This window comes from Carcharhinus amblyrhynchos, chromosome 3 (assembly GCF_965287045.1).
Source record: "Carcharhinus amblyrhynchos chromosome 3, sCarAmb.v2.hapA, whole genome shotgun sequence".
Taxonomy (NCBI): domain Eukaryota; kingdom Metazoa; phylum Chordata; class Chondrichthyes; order Carcharhiniformes; family Carcharhinidae; genus Carcharhinus; species Carcharhinus amblyrhynchos.
In genome coordinates this window covers 29,956,653-29,975,941 of record NC_137326.1, presented here as the reverse complement: position 1 = coordinate 29,975,941, position 19,289 = coordinate 29,956,653, and the positions used below count along the sequence as shown (strand labels likewise).

Genomic DNA, 19,289 nt, shown 5'->3' with positions numbered 1-19,289 from the left:
TAACTATATGAACAAAGATTATTTGGGTGTAAAATTAGCTTTAACAATGATAATCTAATTAATATTAATGGTATTTGCTTTGTTAATGTTTGGGTTAATAAAATATTAAGTGTAGTCTCTTAAATATCAATGTTTTATTCAGTATTTGAATTAAGAGTGCAGCAGCCTGCATAGTTTGAAATGTGTTTGGAGGATGTGTGTTCTGACTTCTAATTTATTCCTGTAAATAATATGGTTCATGACATTGAATGTCAGACATGCATAGATTTACTAAGCATATACTAATTATTATTATTTACAATAACAAAACATACACTTATTCACAACACATATGACAAAACTTTGCAAGTTTTAGATGGGAAATTAAAAACATGTTAATTCAGTGCTCTCTGCAGTTTCCTGATCTAGAGGCATGTGTCTTTTCAAAAGCTTCCAACAAAGTAAATGTTTCTACCCTGATCTGTGCCTGTACAATAATTTTATTAGCTTTAATTTTAACAAGTTATTTTCTCATAGACTTCTACAGTTCCCAACTTTATTGCCTTATATCATTCCATGCCAATCTGCTTTTGAAAAGGAAGATGCAAGTTCTTTCTGCAGAACTTGTAATCAATTAATCACTGGAACGTCTTTTAATTAGACTTATTGCCTAACTTTAACTTATCATTAAGGTCAGACTTAATGCAACTATTTGGTGTTCACTGCATCTAAACTGAACAGGCAAAAGCTAGTGTGACAATATAAAAAAGAATCAATATCAATTACAATCAACTACCTGTAGCTTGATTGACTTTTTCCTTACAATGGCATACAGTATCCGGCAAATGAGCAAAACAGGTTACTGTGGCTGAAAAATATATTCTCTCAAAATTTAAATTTTGTTATTATAGTGAAAGTTTGAAGTTATCAACATTGAAGGTTTCACTCAGCAGTCTATCAGTGAGCTATATGCAAAAAAAAATCAAATGCCAGTTTCAAATATAATAGTTAAGAATAAAACTATGGATATGATGGTTGCACTTTTTTTATTTTGAAATTGACTTATTAAAGCTATGCACTTTTTTTTAATATGCACCTCACATTCAACTCTAACATCAGTATTTAAAAATAAAGTTGACAAACTGGGAATTTCCATTTTATGTAGTACAGAAGAGATATGTGACATTTTATTCTGCCATTTTTCAGTTTCCTGTGACCATATTGCAAAATGGTGTGAAGATGACTAACGAGCCTCCCACTGGCCTCCGATTAAACCTACTCCAATCCTACCTCACTGACCCTCTGTCTGACCCTGTTTTTTTCAATAACTGCGTTGGAAAGGAACTGGTCAGTTAAGTTTTCATGCTGCACAGAATACTACAGTTAAATTTAATTATCAGATTGTTCCATTGTATTTTATTTTGGCTATTTTTTGTATTTCTAACCCATTCATATCCTTCTATCAGGTCTGGGAGAAACTTCTTTTTGGACTTTGCTTTTTCCATGCAATTGTACAGGAGAGGAGAAAGTTTGGTCCTCTTGGCTGGAACATTCCCTATGGATTTAATGAGTCTGATCTGCGTATCAGTGTTAGGCAGTTGCAGGTAAAAAAAAAAGAAATTCCCATATAATGTAACATACAATTAACAAATGATGACCATTTGTATGAAGACTTGTTTTTATGATCACTTGTTAGTAGCTTAAAATCCTCAAAATAGTTTGCAAATAAATAACAATGGAATAATATCTTTATTTTAATACTGTGTAGGTAACATTAATAAATCCCTTGAAAGGACTGTGTAAAAAAGATGATACTCAGACATTAATTTTACTAAACTATCATGAAACATTTTTATTCAGGTGAATCAGATTGTTAGGAATAGAAATAAATATTAACCAAGTAATTCATATTCTGAAACTGTTTAAATGTTTTCATTATGCATTAAATCTAGTTAGTAATGCATTTGTTACACCTTTTCAAATCCCACCTTGCTTTCTCCAACCCACCCATAGCCTTTTCATTTTTAGTCAAACATAGAAGTAAGATCTAACATTAAAGTTTTAAGCCTAAAAATCATAAATTACTTGATTGAATGAACACTCTGGCTGGAATTTACCGCCCCACCCATCACGAAATCGGAGTGGACGAGGGGCGGACGATAGGAAGGCTCTTTGACCTCAGGTGGGATTTCGTTGAATATATTTAAGTCACGGGTAGATAGATTTCTGATAGACAAGGGAATTAAGGGTTACGGGGAGAAAGCAGGAAAGTGGGACTGATTCACTTCAGATCAGCCATGATATAATTGAATGGTGGGGCAGGCTCAAAGGGCTAGATGGCCTACTCCTGCTCCTATTTCTTATGTTCTTATTTTATGGCTTTGAGATGAGTGAGGCCCTTTGCCTTCAAAGAGTTTGTTTTGTTTAGTGGCTATGGAAGTTGATCCAGGTTTTATCTTTGCCTGACATTCACACAGTGATCTTCCAATAGTGATTGTTGCACTGTAATTGGAATGGAGAATCATGGCTCATTTTACTTGCCCTACAGCTTAAGGATATTGAAGGACATGTTAGTACACTTTTCCTTGTTTTAGGTGATTTAATCTAGATTAGGACTGCACCAAGGTCCATCTTAATCTGTATTGCTCAGCTTCTTGCTGCCTCAGGGATCTTAAACATTTTGAGACTTTTCTAACTCTATTTTCATCCAGATTTAGTGGCAACACAAGTTCTGTTTGCTCTATGATATCTTAATGTCATTGTCTGTATGGTTTGCAGCTCTTCATTAATGAATATGATAGTGTCCCATTTGAAGCTATCACATATCTGACTGGTGAATGCAATTATGGAGGCCGTGTAACAGATGACTGGGACAGGCGTCTACTGATGACAATTCTGGCAGATTTTTGCAATTCCGAGTTGATAGAAAACCCAAGGTACTCATTCTCTCCCAGTAGAAATTACTGTGCTCCCCCCAAAGGAAATTATGATGACTACATCGACTTCATTAAGGTACTGCAAATTTATTGGTATTGTGCTTTAATACATTTTGTTAATGTTTATGGATTATATAAATTATTTTACTTTGTGTATATTTCCACTGCACTAAATCATTTTTTAGCATCCAGAATGAATAACAATGTTGCTTGAAAAAGATATTTATTTGATACAAGGAAAAAGTTTACACAGTGGTACAGTGGTTAGCAGTGTTGCCTCACAGTACCAGGGACCCAGGTTCGATTCCCGGATGTGCGGAATCTGCACATTCTCCCTGTGTTTGCATGGGTTTCCTCTGGGTGCTCCAGTTTCCTCCCACAGTCCAAAAAAATGTGCTGGTTAGGTGCATTGGCCATGCTAAATTCTCCCTCAGTGTACCTGAACAGGCACTGGAATGTTGTGACTAGGGGATTTCAAAGTAACTTCATTGCAGTGTTAATGCAAGCCTACCTGTGACACTAATAAATAAACTTTAAAGCTTAATACATCCATTGCATTTTATGCTTTCAAGAACAAGGAAAGACAAGAAGATAAAACAGTTAAGTGCCAGATTATCTCTAAGAAGAAAGAATCTAATCATCATCCCTTGACATTCAGTGGTATTATCATCACTGAATTCCCCCATTATCAATATTCTGGTTGTTTACCATTGATCAGAAACTGAACTGGGCTAATCACATAAATACTGTACAAGACAACAGCACATCAGCGGTTAGGAATCCTGCAATAAGTAACTCACTTTGTGACTCCCCAAAGCCTGTCCACAATCTACAAGGCACAAGTCAGGAGTTTGATGGAATATTCTCCCCTTGCATTTGTTGAGTGCTCCAACAGCACTTAAGAAGTTTGACACCATCCAGGACAAAGCAGCCCATTAGATTGGTATGTCATCCACAAACATACCACCTCCACCATGATGCACTGCAGGAACTCACCAAGGTTCCTTAGCACCTTCAAAAACCACTACCACCAAGAAGGATAAGGACAGCAAATACATGGGAACATCACCATCTGGAAGTTCCCCTCCAAGCCATTCATCATTCTGCCTTTGAAATATATCACCATTCCTTTACTTTCAGTGGATCAAAAACCTGGATGTCCCTCTCTAGCAGCACTGTGGTTGTACCTACACTTCACATACTGCAGTGGTTCATGATCACCATCTTCTTGAGGGTAATTAGGGATAGGAAATAAATGGTGGTCTAACCAGTGAAGCCCCCATCCCTTAAACTCATTCACTTAACCTTCATAGAATCATAGAATCCCTACAGTGCAGAAAGAGGCCATTCAACTCATGATGTCTGCACTGACTCTCTGTAACAGAGAATCTTGCCCAGGCCTTTCTTGAAAAGCAGTGTTACATTTTGTACTAGGATATTTTTAAGTTAGCAGATTCCTGCACAGAAATGTGCATGGATAGGAGGCAAAGCAATCCTGTGGGTGGGAATTAAGAGATTTAACAAGGCTGAGTCAACAAGCAATTCTAAGGACCATTGTACAGGCCACTCAATGTCTGCTATAAGGCACACATTGCATCCACGTGCACTTGAAGTTTGTATCAGGGTCTGACAGCATATTTTCCAATGTGCACACTTTTTTCAGGCAGCCACCTGTTCATCCATTTACATGCCCATCTCAAAATTGTACCAGATAGTCCTTGAGCATCTAAGGAGACGCTCTCCCCACAATTGCAATGTAGGCCTCCTGATTTTAAAGCAAAACCCTGACACTGCCAGGAGCTGAAATTTGGCATCTTTGTTTCTTGTTTTATAATACTACTTCTAACATGTTTTTCTGTCTCCACAGAAACTACCCGCCTCTCAGCACCCAGAAGTCTTTGGAATGCATGAAAATGTAGACATCTCAAAGGATCTACAACAAACCAAGATAATGTTTGATTCATTGCTACTAACACAGGGAGGCAGTGGACAGGGAGGTCCATCTGGTTCCAGTGATCATGTACTACATGACATTGCAACAGGCATCCTGAATAAGGTATTTAGAATGCTCAAGCAACTACTGTTGTTATAATTTCATTTTACAACTGTTCCATGTCAAAGTGAATAACATTGTCAATATCACCATGCATTGCTATATTCAAAGATATCCATGTTTCATTCAGAATAGCGAGGGGGATTGAATATAAAAGTAGGGAGGTCTTGCTGCAGCTGTATAGGGCATTGGTGAGGCCGCAGCTGGAGTGCTGTGTGCAGTTTTGGGCGCCGCACCTGCGCAAGGATATTTTGGCCCTGGAGGGAGTGCAGAGGAGGTTTACTAGGCTGATACCGGAGTTGAGGGGATTGAGCTATGAGGAGAGGCTGAATAAACTAGGCTTGTACTCGTTAGAGTTTAGAAGAATGAGGGGAGATCTCATTGAGACGTATAAGATGATGAATGGGATGGACAGGATAGAGGTGGAGAGACTCTTCCCGCTCAAAAAAGACAGTAGGACTAGGGGGCACAGCCTCAAGATAAAGGGGAGGCGGTTTAGAACGGAGTTGAGGAGGAACTTCTTCACTCAAAGGGTGGTGAATCTCTGGAATTCTCTGCCCGTTGAAGTGGTGGAGGCTGCCTCGCTAAATATTTTTAAGAAGCGGGTTGATGGGTTCTTGATAAGAGAGGGGATTAAGGGTTATGGGGAGAGGGCGGGAAAGTGGAACTGAGCCACGACAGATCAGCCATGATCTTATTGAATGGCGGGGCAGGCTCGAAGGGCTAGATGGCCTACTCCTGCTCCTATTTCTTATGTTCTTATGTTCTTAAACTATTTCTGTCCACAGGTGTGGGCTTGTTCTTTGTAAGTTAACAAAGTTTGTAAATATTTCTCTTCCAGCTGCCTAAAGATTTTGATATTGAGCAAGCATTGCTCAGATTCCCAGTAAAATATGAAGAAAGCATGAACACAGTTTTAGTGCAAGAGATGGAACGGTTCAATAAGTAAGTAGAGACTATTTTCCTTGTATGAGACATTTACAATAATGTTTATTCTAATAATTAAATTAGAATTGGCCAGAAGGAAGGAGACAGAGTACTCAAATGTACATTAGTCATGATGTGACTAGTGATGTACTGGAGCCTCAGTTTTCACTATATAATAGCTTGGATGAAAGAATAGAAAGATATATATCCAAGTTTACTGATGATAGTTGGCAATGTAAAGAACACAAAAGGGAGCAGAAATTTGACAAGAGGCGTTGATAGATTAAGTGAGCGGACAAAGCTGTGGCAGGTGGGGTTTAATATGGCAAAGTGTGAAGTCATTCACTTTGGACCTGAGAAAAATAAATCAAGTATTTTCTAAAACAGTGAGAAACTGGGAAGTTGATTTGATTTATTACTGTCACATGTTTTAATGTACAGTGAAAAGTTTTGTTTATTGCATGCTATACAGACAAAGCATATCATACATAGCGAAAAGAGTCAGTGCAGAATGTAGTGCTACAGTCATAGCTGGGGTGTAGAGAAAGATCAACTTATTGCGAGGTAGGTCCATTCAAAAGTCTGATGGCAGCAGGGAAGTAAAAGTTGTCCTTGAGTCAGTTGGTACGTGTCCTCAGACTTTTGTATCTTTTTCCCAGTGGAAGAAGTTAGAAGAGAGTATGTCCAGGGTGCATGGGTCTTTAACTATGTTGGCTGCTTTTCCAAGGCAGCAGAAAGTGTAGAAGATGTCAATGGGTGGGAACTGGTCTTTGTACACAATCCTTTGTAGTTTCTTGCGGTCTTGGACAGAGCAGAAGCCATACCAAGCTGTAATACAACCAGAAAGAATGCTTTGTCAGGTGCATCTGTAAAAATTGGTGAGAGTTGTAGCAGACCATGCCAAATTTCCTTAGCCTCCTGAGAAAGTAGAGGCGTTGGTGTGCTTTCTTAACCATAGCATCGGCATGGAGGGACCAGGATAGGTTGTTGGTGACCTAGATACCTAGAAACCTGAAGCTCTCGACCCTTTTTACTTCGTCCTCCATCGCAGTGTGGAGGAATAGAGAGATTTAGGGCTCCACATGCAGGAATCATTAAAAGTTAGTAGACAAGGTACAAAAAGTAATTCAAATGGCAAGTGGATGGAGCTCTTTATCTCAAGAGGTCCGGAATATAAAAAGATTGGGAGTTATGTTACAATTACATAAAGCTCTGATTAGACCCTGTTTGGAGTAATTCAGTTTTTGCCATGGCACGTCTTTTGGCCTTAGAGGCAGGTGCAGTGTAGATTCACCAGAATAACACCTGGACTGAAAGAGTTAAATTTGAGGACAGGTTTTGTAAACTAGTTTTATATTCCCTTGAGCCTGGAAGATTAAGAAGAAATCTAATTAAAGTCTAAATATTACTTAAAGGTGCCTCCACCCTGCCTCAGATTATCTGCTGCTGAAATCTTAATTTTTAGCTTTTTACCTCTGGACTTAACTATTCCAACACACTCCTGGCCAATATGTCTCTTCCACCTTCCTTAAACTACAGTCTTGCGCCTTTTCACCCATCACCCCTGTACTTGCTGATCTAGTTCATGGTTAAGCAACACCTTACTTTTAAAATTTTAATTCTTGCTTTCTAGTCCCCCCCCATAGTTTGTCTCCTTCAACTCCTCCGGCTCTACAATCCTCCATAATACCCACACAGGTCTCTGGATTTTAATTGCTTCATCCTTGGCAGCCACACTTGAATGCACCAACGTCCCACATTCTGAAATTTCTCCCTAAACCTCTTTCTTTCCTCCCTTAGGAAATTCGTAAAATCCCTAGGCAGAATTTCCCAGCCATTTACACTGGCAAGATTTTCCCATCCGGCTGCAGTGAATGGAGAGCGCCAAATTCTCCTTCCTCGCATGCTGATAGTCAGGCCCATGTCTCTGACCAAATCTTAATCATTAATATGTCTTTATTGCTGTCAAAAGTTTGATAATGTTTCTATGAAGCACTTTAGGATGTATTATGCTATGTTAATAGGATTATATAATTACAAGTTTTCGTTGTTAAGTTGATAAGGAAGATAGAAAGAAACAATTTCCTTTAATGAGAAGTCCAAAATCAGGGAACAGCACTTTAAAATTATATCTTAGGATGTTTGGAAACATTCTTAACACAAGACATTGTGAAAATCTGAATTCTTGCCCTCAAAACTTGCTGGGGCTAAGCGCAATTGAACATTTTTAAGTTGAATTTGATAGATTTTTGTTAGGCATGGGTATTAAGGCTGCACAGCAATGCTGGGTAGATGGAGTTGGAATATACATCAAATTTGAAGGCTGAATAGCCTTTCTCCTGTTCCTGTAGTCTTCTATAACTAATGTTTTAATGATATATTTTGTGTGTATTTGTAGTCTATTTTATATTTTAAAAACTAGCATTTCAGGACATTGGTATCATTTTTCTTCCAATTCTTAACATCTTTTGTATCTCTCCTCATTTCAGTTTAATCAGAACAATACGGTTTACCCTTCAGAACTTGCAGAAAGCAATTAAAGGTCTAGTGGTGATGGATTCGAAGCTAGAAGCTCTGGCAGGAAGCTTGCTTATTGGAAAACTGCCTGATCAGTGGGCGCATCGCTCTTATCCCAGCCTCAAACCTTTGGGAAGCTATGTCACTGATTTTTTGGCCCGGCTACAATTCCTGCAGGTACAAATCATGTAGCTTATCACAATCACAAAATAGTTGAAAGCCAAAATCATGGAATAATAGGAATGTGTATCAACAAATCTTATTATGAATAGTGTAATGTTACACAGAGATTTTTCAGAGAGATCACTCCAATCTCTCCAAATGTGACTTACTCCACTTCTGCAATTAATAACTGTCTGACAAAGATCTTTCCGTTGGCAAAATGCCATTTAGGAAATGGATCCATTTTCTTAATAATGTTGTTGCACAAATTTAACGGTAAATATTAGATATAATAAATTACTTGTCTATTTTTATTTCATTTTTACCTGAATCACCCTTCAGTGTGCACAATCTCATTATTTACCTCTCTTTGTCTTTCCGCCATGCATTGTTCACTAATATTGCCGCTCCTCAGACTTATATTACCCATTGTCTTTTGTTTAATTTCATATATGACACTTATGAAGCGTTCTGTGTAGAGGATAAGTCCCTCAATTTCCAACCAAAAATGATATACAATTTGTGCATAATAGGAATCAATATCCTAGACCTTTGGTGCCATGACTTTCTACAAATGCTAACACCATTAATGGACACCACTAATGACTGCCTACTTAAACATAAGTGTTATCCTCTGCAGCGGCAGCAGAATTGCTTCCTGTGTCTTTACTTTTAACAAGAAAACAGATAATAAGTAGATCGGATGGTCAGCATCTTTTACGGGTCCCAAATTACCAGACTAAAAATCGAAGTTCTGCTCACTGGGAAAACTGGTTTTAAGTTCGGAATGCAAATCAGTCAGCATGTGCTGAGAGATGCAGTACCTGATTGATGGTGCATCATATTCAAGTTAAGAGGTTACAATACTACCAAAGTTGATTGAAATTGTGATAAATAAAAGCAAAATACTGCAAATACTGGAAATCTGAAATAATAATAGAAAATGCTTGAAAATCTCAGCAGGTCTGGCAACCTCTATGCAGAGAGGAACAGAGATTGGTCAGACACAGTTGAGTGCCCTGTCAGCTTTAGTTGGGTTGGAAGCCTCACTTAAATACAATGAGGTAGAACTGGTTTTGAAGGTGGAATCATTGGAACAGGCGTGACGGAGGTGGAGAAACTAGGAAAATAGGATGGAGTCCTGACAGGAACTGGATGTGAGGAACTGTGGGAGTCAGTGGGTTTGTAAGAAATATTGGTAGTCAGTCTAGGACCAGAAATGGAGACAAAGAAGTTAAGGGACAGATGCGAAGGCAGAGATAGATCATGTGAGGGAAAGACAGATGGTAATTAGAAACAAAATCGATAAATCTTTCCAAGTCCAGACGAGAGCATTATGCAGCATTACTGTATTGGAAAAAGAGTTGTGGAAGGGGGCCTGAGTAGGACTGGAACAGGGAGTGATCCAAATACCCCACAAAAAGAAGACATAACTAGGATCCATGCAGATAGCCATAGCCACATCTTTTATTTGCAGGAAGTGAGACAAGGGAAAAATTGTTGAGCGAGGGAACAAGTTCAGCTTAGCAGAGGAGAGTGGTAGTGGACAGGAATAATTCCGGTCTCTGCTCAACAAACCTTCCTGGCGGGGTGGGGGATGGAGATGTAGCAGGATTGGACGTCGATAGTGAAGAGGAAACAGTTAGGGCCAGGAAACTGGAAATTGTTGATATGACATAGGACGTCAGAGATATTGCAAATGTAGTTGGGAAGAGACTAGCCAAGAGGAGAGGGGATGGAGTCTGACACTAAGTTTTCAGGACCTGAGAGAAATCCATTTTTCCAATTTCCTCAATCTCAAAGCAATAGTGCTTCACCAGTCCCTCCCCACTTTCAAGATAATAATCTTCACCAGAATTCGAGCACCTTACCCACCATGGACTCGGAGCACGTGAGAGGCGGATAACAGAAATATCTGTTGACCTTGGATGGGAATTTCTGGTCTTGCTCAAGCAAAGCAAAATCCCATCCCTAATCATTTGCCTCCAATTGACTTGAATTAGAAACTCCACCACATGAATTTTGCCATCAGCTGATGGAAGGATCCACCAAGCTATTTGATTCCTCAAACCCCTAAATCTCATTTTTGAACTATAAATCCTCAGTAGATTTCATTTTACTGACCTAATTCAATGCTTTATGTCTGACAGGACTGGTTTGATTATGAAAAGCCCCATGTCTTCTGGTTGTCTGGGTTCTTCTTTACCCAGGCCTTCCTGACTGGAGTCATGCAAAACTTTGCCAGGAAGTACACCATCCCCATTGACCTGCTGGGATTTGAGTACGAGGTACTTCCTCACTTCAGTGTTTGTCCTTTTACTCTCCCTCTTTCTCTCTCTCTCTCTTATTTTCATTGCCTTTCTCATAAATAAAGAAATCAGTATTCTGGAATTTCTACGCCTGTGTTTCCTCATAATATTGAAATCAAGTTTCGGCAAAATATTTAATATTTTATCACCTACAGAAGAAACATTAAATGTAAGCAATCCAGTAACTTATTTTGTGGTTAGTCCAAATTCTCCCAGCCTGTAACCACGATTTTCAGACTAATCTGCTCTGCGCCTGAAATCAGTGCAGAGCTGATTTCAATTTGATAATCGGGATTTATTTTCTTATTAGCAAGTCCAGGCTGAAGTCTCTAGGCCCACTAGCATCACCCACTGTGCAGGATTGGTTCATTCCAGCGGGATTGACAACTGTTCCCTGCTAATGAGAAACAGGCGACCCGACCCTGGAATGAAGAGAGGCCATTGAACCCCAACTCCCCCCCAAGGAGGTTGGGGGTAAGGGGGTTGCCCCTTGGGCAGTGCCTGCCAGGTCCCCTGGCACTGCCCAAGGGCCAAACTGGCAATGCCCTAGGGGCACCTTGGCACTACCCACTGGGCATCAGGCAATGCCAAGGGGATGGGGCCAGAGGGGTAGGGCCTATTGGGCAATCGGTAGGGGTGGGGAGATCCCTCTGCCATTCTGCATTCGGGATCATTGGCAGAGGGAGGGAGACTGGCAATCAGGATTGGCCATTGATTGGGGTGGGGGGGGATGCGGGTGAGCTGCAGTTGAAGGGGGGGAATCAGGACTGCCCAGGAGGAGTGGGAGGGGACAGGGGTGGTGTCAGGACTGTCAGGGGGAGATTGGGACTGTCTGTTTTGGGAGTCGGGGAGATTGGGTCTGGCCCCGAGAGGTCAGGGAGGCCAGCGATTGGGGCATGGGGGAATGTCAGAGGGGCAGCAATGGGGGATTGCACGGTGGCCAGTGATTGGGAGGCCAGCAATATGGGGCCATTGCACATGCACTGCTTTCAGCACTGACAGATCAGCATATGCGCAGTGGCCCGCTCAGCGCTATTCTGCTGGCCTTGCCAGCGGGAATAGGCCCCACCCCCTGATTTTCAGAGGGTCTCTGTGATGCACAGAGCATCAGAGATTCCATGTGAAAATCCCGCTAAAAAAATCGGCAGGTGTTTCTCCCATTTTCACGCAAATTGGGGATTTTTTTGGGAGAATCGCGGCCCATGTATTCTTTTCCTCGAAATTAGTTAATGTTCACAGTTCTTCCTATTGTTCTAGTGGCACGTTATTAAAGCTGAAATTTTTATGCTTTTGGTTAAAAATAGGAATTGAATAGTGTTGTATTGCTTTAGGTCCTGAAAACAGATACAGCATCAAGATCACCACTAGATGGAGCTTACGTTCATGGAATGTTCCTGGATGGTTCCCGATGGGATCGAGAAAGGTATGCTGGAACAATCACCATATTACTCTATCTTCAATATGTGAGATTTCCTGTGAAATTATCTGAATACTCTGTTGTTGTAACTGTTTGGCACTGTGTGAAATGTTTATTACAAACTTATGATTTTTAATGTGTTATTTCCCCTTGCCTCCCAGAGGGCTAATGGCTGAACAACTTCCAAAAATCCTCTTTGATTTAATGCCAGTTATCTGGATAAAACCGAGTGAGTGAACCTACTTTGATCTTCTCTGAGGAATTTTCCTTTATCAGCTGCCATCATTTAAATCATGGATAGAATGATAATATTTTGTTTGAACTCACAATTACTTCAGTGTATGTCCAGAGGGGCAGAACATAAAACTCTCCATCGCCAATTCTAGACTGGTGCTCAGTGGCACAACCCCTGAGAATATGCGCCGCTCATTGGTCAGTTTTAGCTCCAGCCAAATCTTGAAGCTGATGTTTCACAATCTAGAATTGGACCCAACTTAGAGTATACAGCAGAGTTGTATTTTACATCTGAAGTAAACAGCAAACAAACCTTTATTCAAATTCATTCTCAAGACAGGGATTCATTTATTGCTCTGAAAGGGTGATGGTGGATCGTCTTCTGGAACTGCTGACATTTTTTGTGGTGCTTTTGAGACAACTGGCTTACTAGCGCACTTCAGTTAAGAGTCAACCATGTTGGGACTGGAATTAGTTACAGACCAGATAAAAGTTCCCTAAAGAACACCATTGATCCAGTGGGGTTTTAAAACAATTCTACAACTTTATTGTTTCCAGATTTGGTAAGATTTGAATTTGTGCTCTCCAGGTTAGGTTGTGGGATTGTAAGTCCAGAAGAATAAAAACAGCACACTATTATATCATCTTTAAAATTCTCACTTGGACACTGTTAAGAAATCTACACTGATGCACCCAGTTTCTGTTTGCCCACTATGAATTTCTACACACTGTTTCCATAAGAATGCACTTTTCCATAGCAGAGAATTAAGAAGCAAATTGAGAGCCAAGGTGTGGTGATGCCCAAGTGTATACTGTATATTGGTTTCTCCAAGTACCAAATGGAGGTCAGGGACCTCAGGTTAGAGAAATTCAAATGGGGAACATCATGTGAACTGTTAGTGCATGTTTCTTTGCCAAATGAAATTAAAAAGGTTAATTAATAAGAAATCAGGTCTTAAAACACAATGAATGTAGGATGTTGCATGTAAATTAATTTGACCTTTTCTTTTATTCCAGATAAAAAATCACAGTTCAAGACTTCAAATGATTATGTCTGTCCAGTCTACAAAACTAGTGAGCGCAAAGGAGTCCTCTCGACCACAGGACACTCAACTAACTTCGTTATTGCTTTGCGTCTGCCAACAGATAAACCAGTTCGCCACTGGATCAAGCGTGGTGTTGCACTACTCTGTCAGCTGGATGACTAGCATCAAGGACTTATAAACAATCTAAAAAGTGCACCCAACTGGACCTCTGATACTATTTTTAACCATGGCATATGTCATGCCTACTAGAGCACTTTATAGTAGCATATCTCATTTTGGTCAAATCTTTTTAAGTTCTACTTTTTACCTATTATTATAGAGAAATACTGTATTCCTAATTAGTTCAAATGAAGATCTTTATATATAAGTCTGGTTTTCTTAAATAAAATGTGAGAGGAAATAAAATTGAAATTGTAAAACACAGTCAAATACACTGAGAGCTATTTGGATATGATCACATAAGCAAGTGTAAATACTTACTTGACATGACTATCTGCAGCAGCCTCAGTGGAACCTTTTCAGTTTTCCTACTCTTTTCTCCAAATGTTAAACATCAGTGCTATCATTATTTATTTGCATATTCTGTGATGATATCCAAACATACAGAAACAATGGGCTGAATGTTACCAGGCTGTTTGGAACATGGAGGTGGAGGAGCCATGAAATCTGAATGGACCATATTTAACCAGAAGTCCAATGTCTTGATCGCAGTTCTGGATTTTACCAACAGCGGCCAACATGGGCTGGTGCACTTTGCATATCGGCATGGCAGGAGAATAATTATGGATTTAAAAGGGATTAACTGAAAGTTTGCAATGCATTTCTGATTTTATGATGGTGAATGGGAACCATGAGGCTTCAGAGCTTCATCTGGTTAAATGAAGTGGGAGCTCAGTGTGGGCTCACAGCCAACCACTGGGAGAGCTAAAATGCAATGGCAGGGAAGGTGGTGCACAGAGGGCCTTCCACAGCCAAGCAAAGGCAGAGATAGGGGAAAAAGTGTCATCACTGCACAGGTATGCTGCTAGATCCCAAGGAATGACTCAGGGAAAGGTGGAATAGAGGACACCCACCTCAGGCCTCATTCATCTAGAATTCAGGGCCCCCTGTTAAGGAGAAGGAGCAGCTAAGGAGGAGCAAAGTCCAGGCACCACCAGAGGAACATCAGCAACCTCAGGAACAACAAGAGGCTGTCACCCTTAGGGTGGGCACATTGGAGAGGGCACAGAGGGGTGGCAGAGGAGGCTATCCCCAGGAAAAAAGTCTACTCTCTGGGACTGAATGATCTCCAGATATACAACTAGTAGTGTCAGTGACGACGGCAACCCTTCAGGGATGAAATCACATCTCTGTACCACGCTACAAGATGATCTGAGAACCAGGGACGTTGGTAGCCACCCAATGTCCGTGGTCCTGAATGTCACCATGGCTCTTAACTTCTGTGCCACCTAGTCTTTCCAGGAATTCATTGGAGATGTGTGAGATCTTCCAAGCAGTGGCCCACAGGTGCATCAAAGAAACCATCAAAAGCATTTTCAAGAGTGTGCTACCACTCCCATACAAACAGTCAGCCTGGAAGATGCATTAGGTTCAGGGCCATCACTGGATTTGTCCAGTTACAAGGTGTCACTAATTGGTACAAATGGTCACCGAGGCTCTAACAGACCAGCCAGCATCTTTCGTCAGCAGAAAGAGCTTCCATTTCCTCAATGTACAATAACCACTGAAAGCAGATCCTTCAGCTATGTACCTGATTCCTGAGGAGCAGCCATGGCACATGCACACTTTGACAGTCTCAGGTCACAGTTTTACTGCCAGCCGCTGCTCACTTGTGCTTTTAGGGATGGGTACTTGGAGACAAGAAATGCCCACTAATGTCATGGATGCTCACACCTGTAAAGAATCCATGCACAAGAAATGTTCAACACATGCCACAGCAGGTCAGCATAGCTACCACTGAGCAGGCCTTTAATCTACTGAAGGTGCAATTCAAGGCCCTGTATCAATCTAGTGAAGCTTTTCACTATTTCCCATTGTGAGTTGAATGAACTGTGGTGCTATACTGTGCATGCCCTGATACTGCAGAGGGGTAGATGTTGAACAATGAGGACATAAGAACATAAGAAATAGGAGCAGGCCATCTAGCTCTTCGAACCTGCCCCGCTATTCAATAAAATCATGGCTGATCTGAAAGTGGTTCAGTTTCATTTACCTGCTTGCTCCCCATTACCCTTAATTCCCTTATCAATCAGAAATCTATCTACCCATGACATAAACATATTCAACAAGGTAGCTTCCACCACTTCAATGGGCACAGAATTCCAGAGATTCACTACCCTCTGAGAGAAGAAGTTCCTCCTCAACTCTGTTCTAAACTGACCACCCCCCCCCCCCCCCCTTATTTTGAGGCTATGTCCTGTAGTTCTTGTTTCCTTTCTAAGTGGAAAGAATCTCTCTGCCTCTACCCTAGCTAGCCCCTTCATTATCTTATATGTCTCTATAAGATCACCCCTGAGCCTTCTAAACTCCAAGTACAGGCCCAATCTACTAAATCTCTCTTCATAAGCTAACCTCCTCATCTCCGGTATCAACCTGGTGAAGGACAGCATCAATCTCAGTACCTTCTCCTCTGATGAAAATATGGATGAGCCAATTGACCAGGTGATGCATGGTGAAAGGCCTTGTGCATGAACAATGGGCAAGGTGAAATGAGATGCATGCAAGGGAGGCTTAAGACAGGTTAATACACAGACATTTCTTGTGACCGTTATGACCTCTCAGAGACATTCTGTACTGTTTCCTCCTTTAGGAGTGACCCGAATGCAGCTTAGTACACTGTTTCCAGCCCATTGAGGGTGCTAGGCTGTAGGTGAGGTCGCAAAAGCCATCAAGAAATGGAAGGAGAAACAGCAGAGTGTGTGACCCCTTTATTGACTGGCACAACAAATGCAAAGCTTAACATTTACATTCACTTGTGAACCTCAAGTGCAGGTAATTTTTTTATATATTCACTCATGGGTTACGGATATCACTGGCTGGGCCACCATTTATTGCCCATCCTGGAGGACATTTCAGAATCAACCACATTGCTGTGGCTCTAGGGTTGCACGTAGGCCAGACCAGGTAAGGACGGAAGATTTCTTTCCCTAAAGGACATTAGTGAACCAGATGGGTTTTTAGAACAATCAACAGTGGTTTCATGGTCATCACTGCTCTTCCTAAATTTCTTATGCGTACTCCTATGTGGCTCTACCACTGTGCTGGCAACTGATGTGGAGACAGGCTACTGACCTAGCTGCCTCTGGCTTGGGATGACTTTGTTGGTCATCTTCTGGCTGCCAAGTGTGGGCAGCAGCTCCTCAGCCCCTTGCCAGTGACACAAGCACCTCAGGATCTGGCCTCGTACATGGTGAGCCCTGGTACATTGAGGCCCCCGGCACAGGTGCAGGATTCTAAGGTGCTTGTGTCACTGGCTGAGGAGCTGTTGCCCACACTCGGAGCATCCTGCAAGGAGCCCACAGATGCAGAAGGAAGCCATTCCTCTTCTCTCACTATGCAAGCATGTACCTCCTTGCTAACCTGGGAGGTGCGGGGACCTGCTGTCTAAGCTCGCTGGGGAAACCAGCTTTAAAGCACTTGGGTGTCATTGCCCAGGGTGGCCTGATCTCTGTGAACTGGGAGATCTCCTTCCACTCTCTCCCCCATCCTCATGAACATTGGGCCCTTCCCATCATCAGCAGCATGTTCTCCCCTGCAGCAGCACAGGTTGCCAGCATCAGGGCAACAGGACCCTCCTGATGTGTCCCCTGGTGTCTCCCACCCCCAACCACTTGCACAGCCTCCCCTTTGTATACCCAACCCACTCAGGCTCCACCCCCACTAACAGCACTGCCCCTGGCACACCTATTCTCAATGGGCAGTGCCTAGTTATGCCCCCGGCTGCCTGGGGGTTTCAATGATCTCTGATACCCCTGGTGTGGCCATCGCACCGAGAGACCAGCAGTCATTCTTGCTGATGTGAAGTCAATCAATCAGTCAACAATTAAATCAATCCTATGCAAATTGGCTTTGCTTCCTTTTAGACAATATTTAATAGCTTAATACCTAAAATGGATGCATTGTCTTATGAGGATAGGTTGGTCAGGCTAGATTTGTATCTGCTGAATTTTAAAAGAGTAAGAGGTGATTTGATTGAAACATAGATCTTGAGGGGTCTTGGCAGGGTGAATGTGGGAATTCTGTTTCCTCTTATGGGAGAATCTAGAACTAGGGAGTCACTGTTTAAAAACAAGGGGTTGCCCATTTAAGACTGAGACGAGAAGAATTTTCTTCTCTCAAAGGGTTGTGAGTCCCTGGAACTCTGTTCCTTAAAAGGCAATGGAAGCAGAATTTTTGAATATTTTTAAGGCAGAGCTCGATAGATTCTTGATAAGCAAGGCAGGGAAAGGTTATCAGTAGGTAGGTAGGAATGTGGGATTAAGTTCTGATCAGCCATGACGCACACTGGGTGACCACTTTGCTGAAGGCCTTTGGTCCATCCGCAAGCAGGACCCAGACCTCCCTGTCACTTGCCACTTCAACACACCACCCTGCTCTCCTGTTCACATGTCCACCCTTGGCCTTATACAGTCTTCTCGCGAACCCCAACGCAAACAGGAGGAACAGCACCTCATCATCTGATTGAGCACTTTACAGCCTTTCAAACTGAACATTGAGTTCAATCACTTCAGAGAATGATCTCACTCCTCCACCTTCACATTTCCACTTATTTCAATTTGTTTCATCTCATTCTCCATTTTATCGCACTCCTTCTTTTCACTCTCCCCCACCCTTCTTCATCAGGCCAACTGCCACATTCCTCAGGTAGTCCTTTAAGGCATTCTGATCACTTAATGGACACTTTCAACACCTTCTCAGCCTTCTGCACGCTCCTTTACATTCCCCATTCCCCTTGTCCAATTCCACCACCCCTCTCTACCCTCATAGTATAAATCTTTGCTGATCCTCTTTCCTCTCAGCTCTGACAAAGGGTCATCTAGACTCGAAACCTAGGCTCTACTCTCTCTGCACAGATGCTCTCTGACCTGCTGAGATTTTCCAACATTTTTCTGTTTTTGGGTGAGCCATGATCTTAGTGGGCAGCAGAACAGGCTGGAGAGACCAAGTGGCCTACTTCTGTTCCTAATGTATATGTTTGTATGTACTTCTGCCATCATCACTGGAGTTAATGCTTCAAATATAAACTTTATAAAGACTTTTGGGGTTAGGCTTCCATAGACCCTTCTGAAAAAGGAAAATAGAACAAGATCAGTTAAAGAAAAGAGCTAAATTATTTCCTATTCTCTTTTTGGGTTTTGTGGCACTGAATCGTTTTTCTAGAGGGTGAAGAAAGTTTAAAGTTTATTTATTAGTCACAAGTAAGGTTTACATCAACACTGCAATGAAGTTACTGTGAAAATCCCCTCATCGCCACACTCTGGTGCCTGTTCAGATACACCGAGGGAGAATTTAGTATGGTCAATGCACCAAGCCAGCATGTCTATCAGACTGTAGGAGGAAACCGGAGCACCTGAAGGAAACCCATACAGACAAGGGGAGAACGTGCAGACTCTATACAGACAGTCACCTGAAGCTGGAATTGAACCTGGGTCCCTGGCGCTGAAAGGTAGCAGTGCTAATCACTGTTTCACCGTGCCACCCTAAGACTAA

At 41.6% G+C, this 19,289-nt stretch overlaps 1 protein-coding gene across 1 annotated transcript in view; it reads left to right on the top strand.

Annotated features, from left to right (window-relative positions):
• The window catches only part of dnah12 (dynein, axonemal, heavy chain 12), a 193,715-nt gene extending 179,723 nt beyond the window's left edge, over nucleotides 1–13,992 (top strand). The window contains exons 65-74 of the mRNA XM_080182788.1: nucleotides 1,186–1,326; nucleotides 1,446–1,583; nucleotides 2,758–2,991; nucleotides 4,783–4,971; nucleotides 5,810–5,913; nucleotides 8,385–8,589; nucleotides 10,725–10,862; nucleotides 12,215–12,306; nucleotides 12,462–12,529; nucleotides 13,552–13,992. Coding sequence (XP_080038914.1) covers nucleotides 1,186–1,326; nucleotides 1,446–1,583; nucleotides 2,758–2,991; nucleotides 4,783–4,971; nucleotides 5,810–5,913; nucleotides 8,385–8,589; nucleotides 10,725–10,862; nucleotides 12,215–12,306; nucleotides 12,462–12,529; nucleotides 13,552–13,742 — 1,500 coding nt within the window. The 3' untranslated portion in view covers nucleotides 13,743–13,992. The remainder of the gene's footprint in view (nucleotides 1–1,185; nucleotides 1,327–1,445; nucleotides 1,584–2,757; nucleotides 2,992–4,782; nucleotides 4,972–5,809; nucleotides 5,914–8,384; nucleotides 8,590–10,724; nucleotides 10,863–12,214; nucleotides 12,307–12,461; nucleotides 12,530–13,551) is intronic.
• The last annotated feature ends 5,297 nt before the right edge of the window (nucleotides 13,993–19,289 follow it).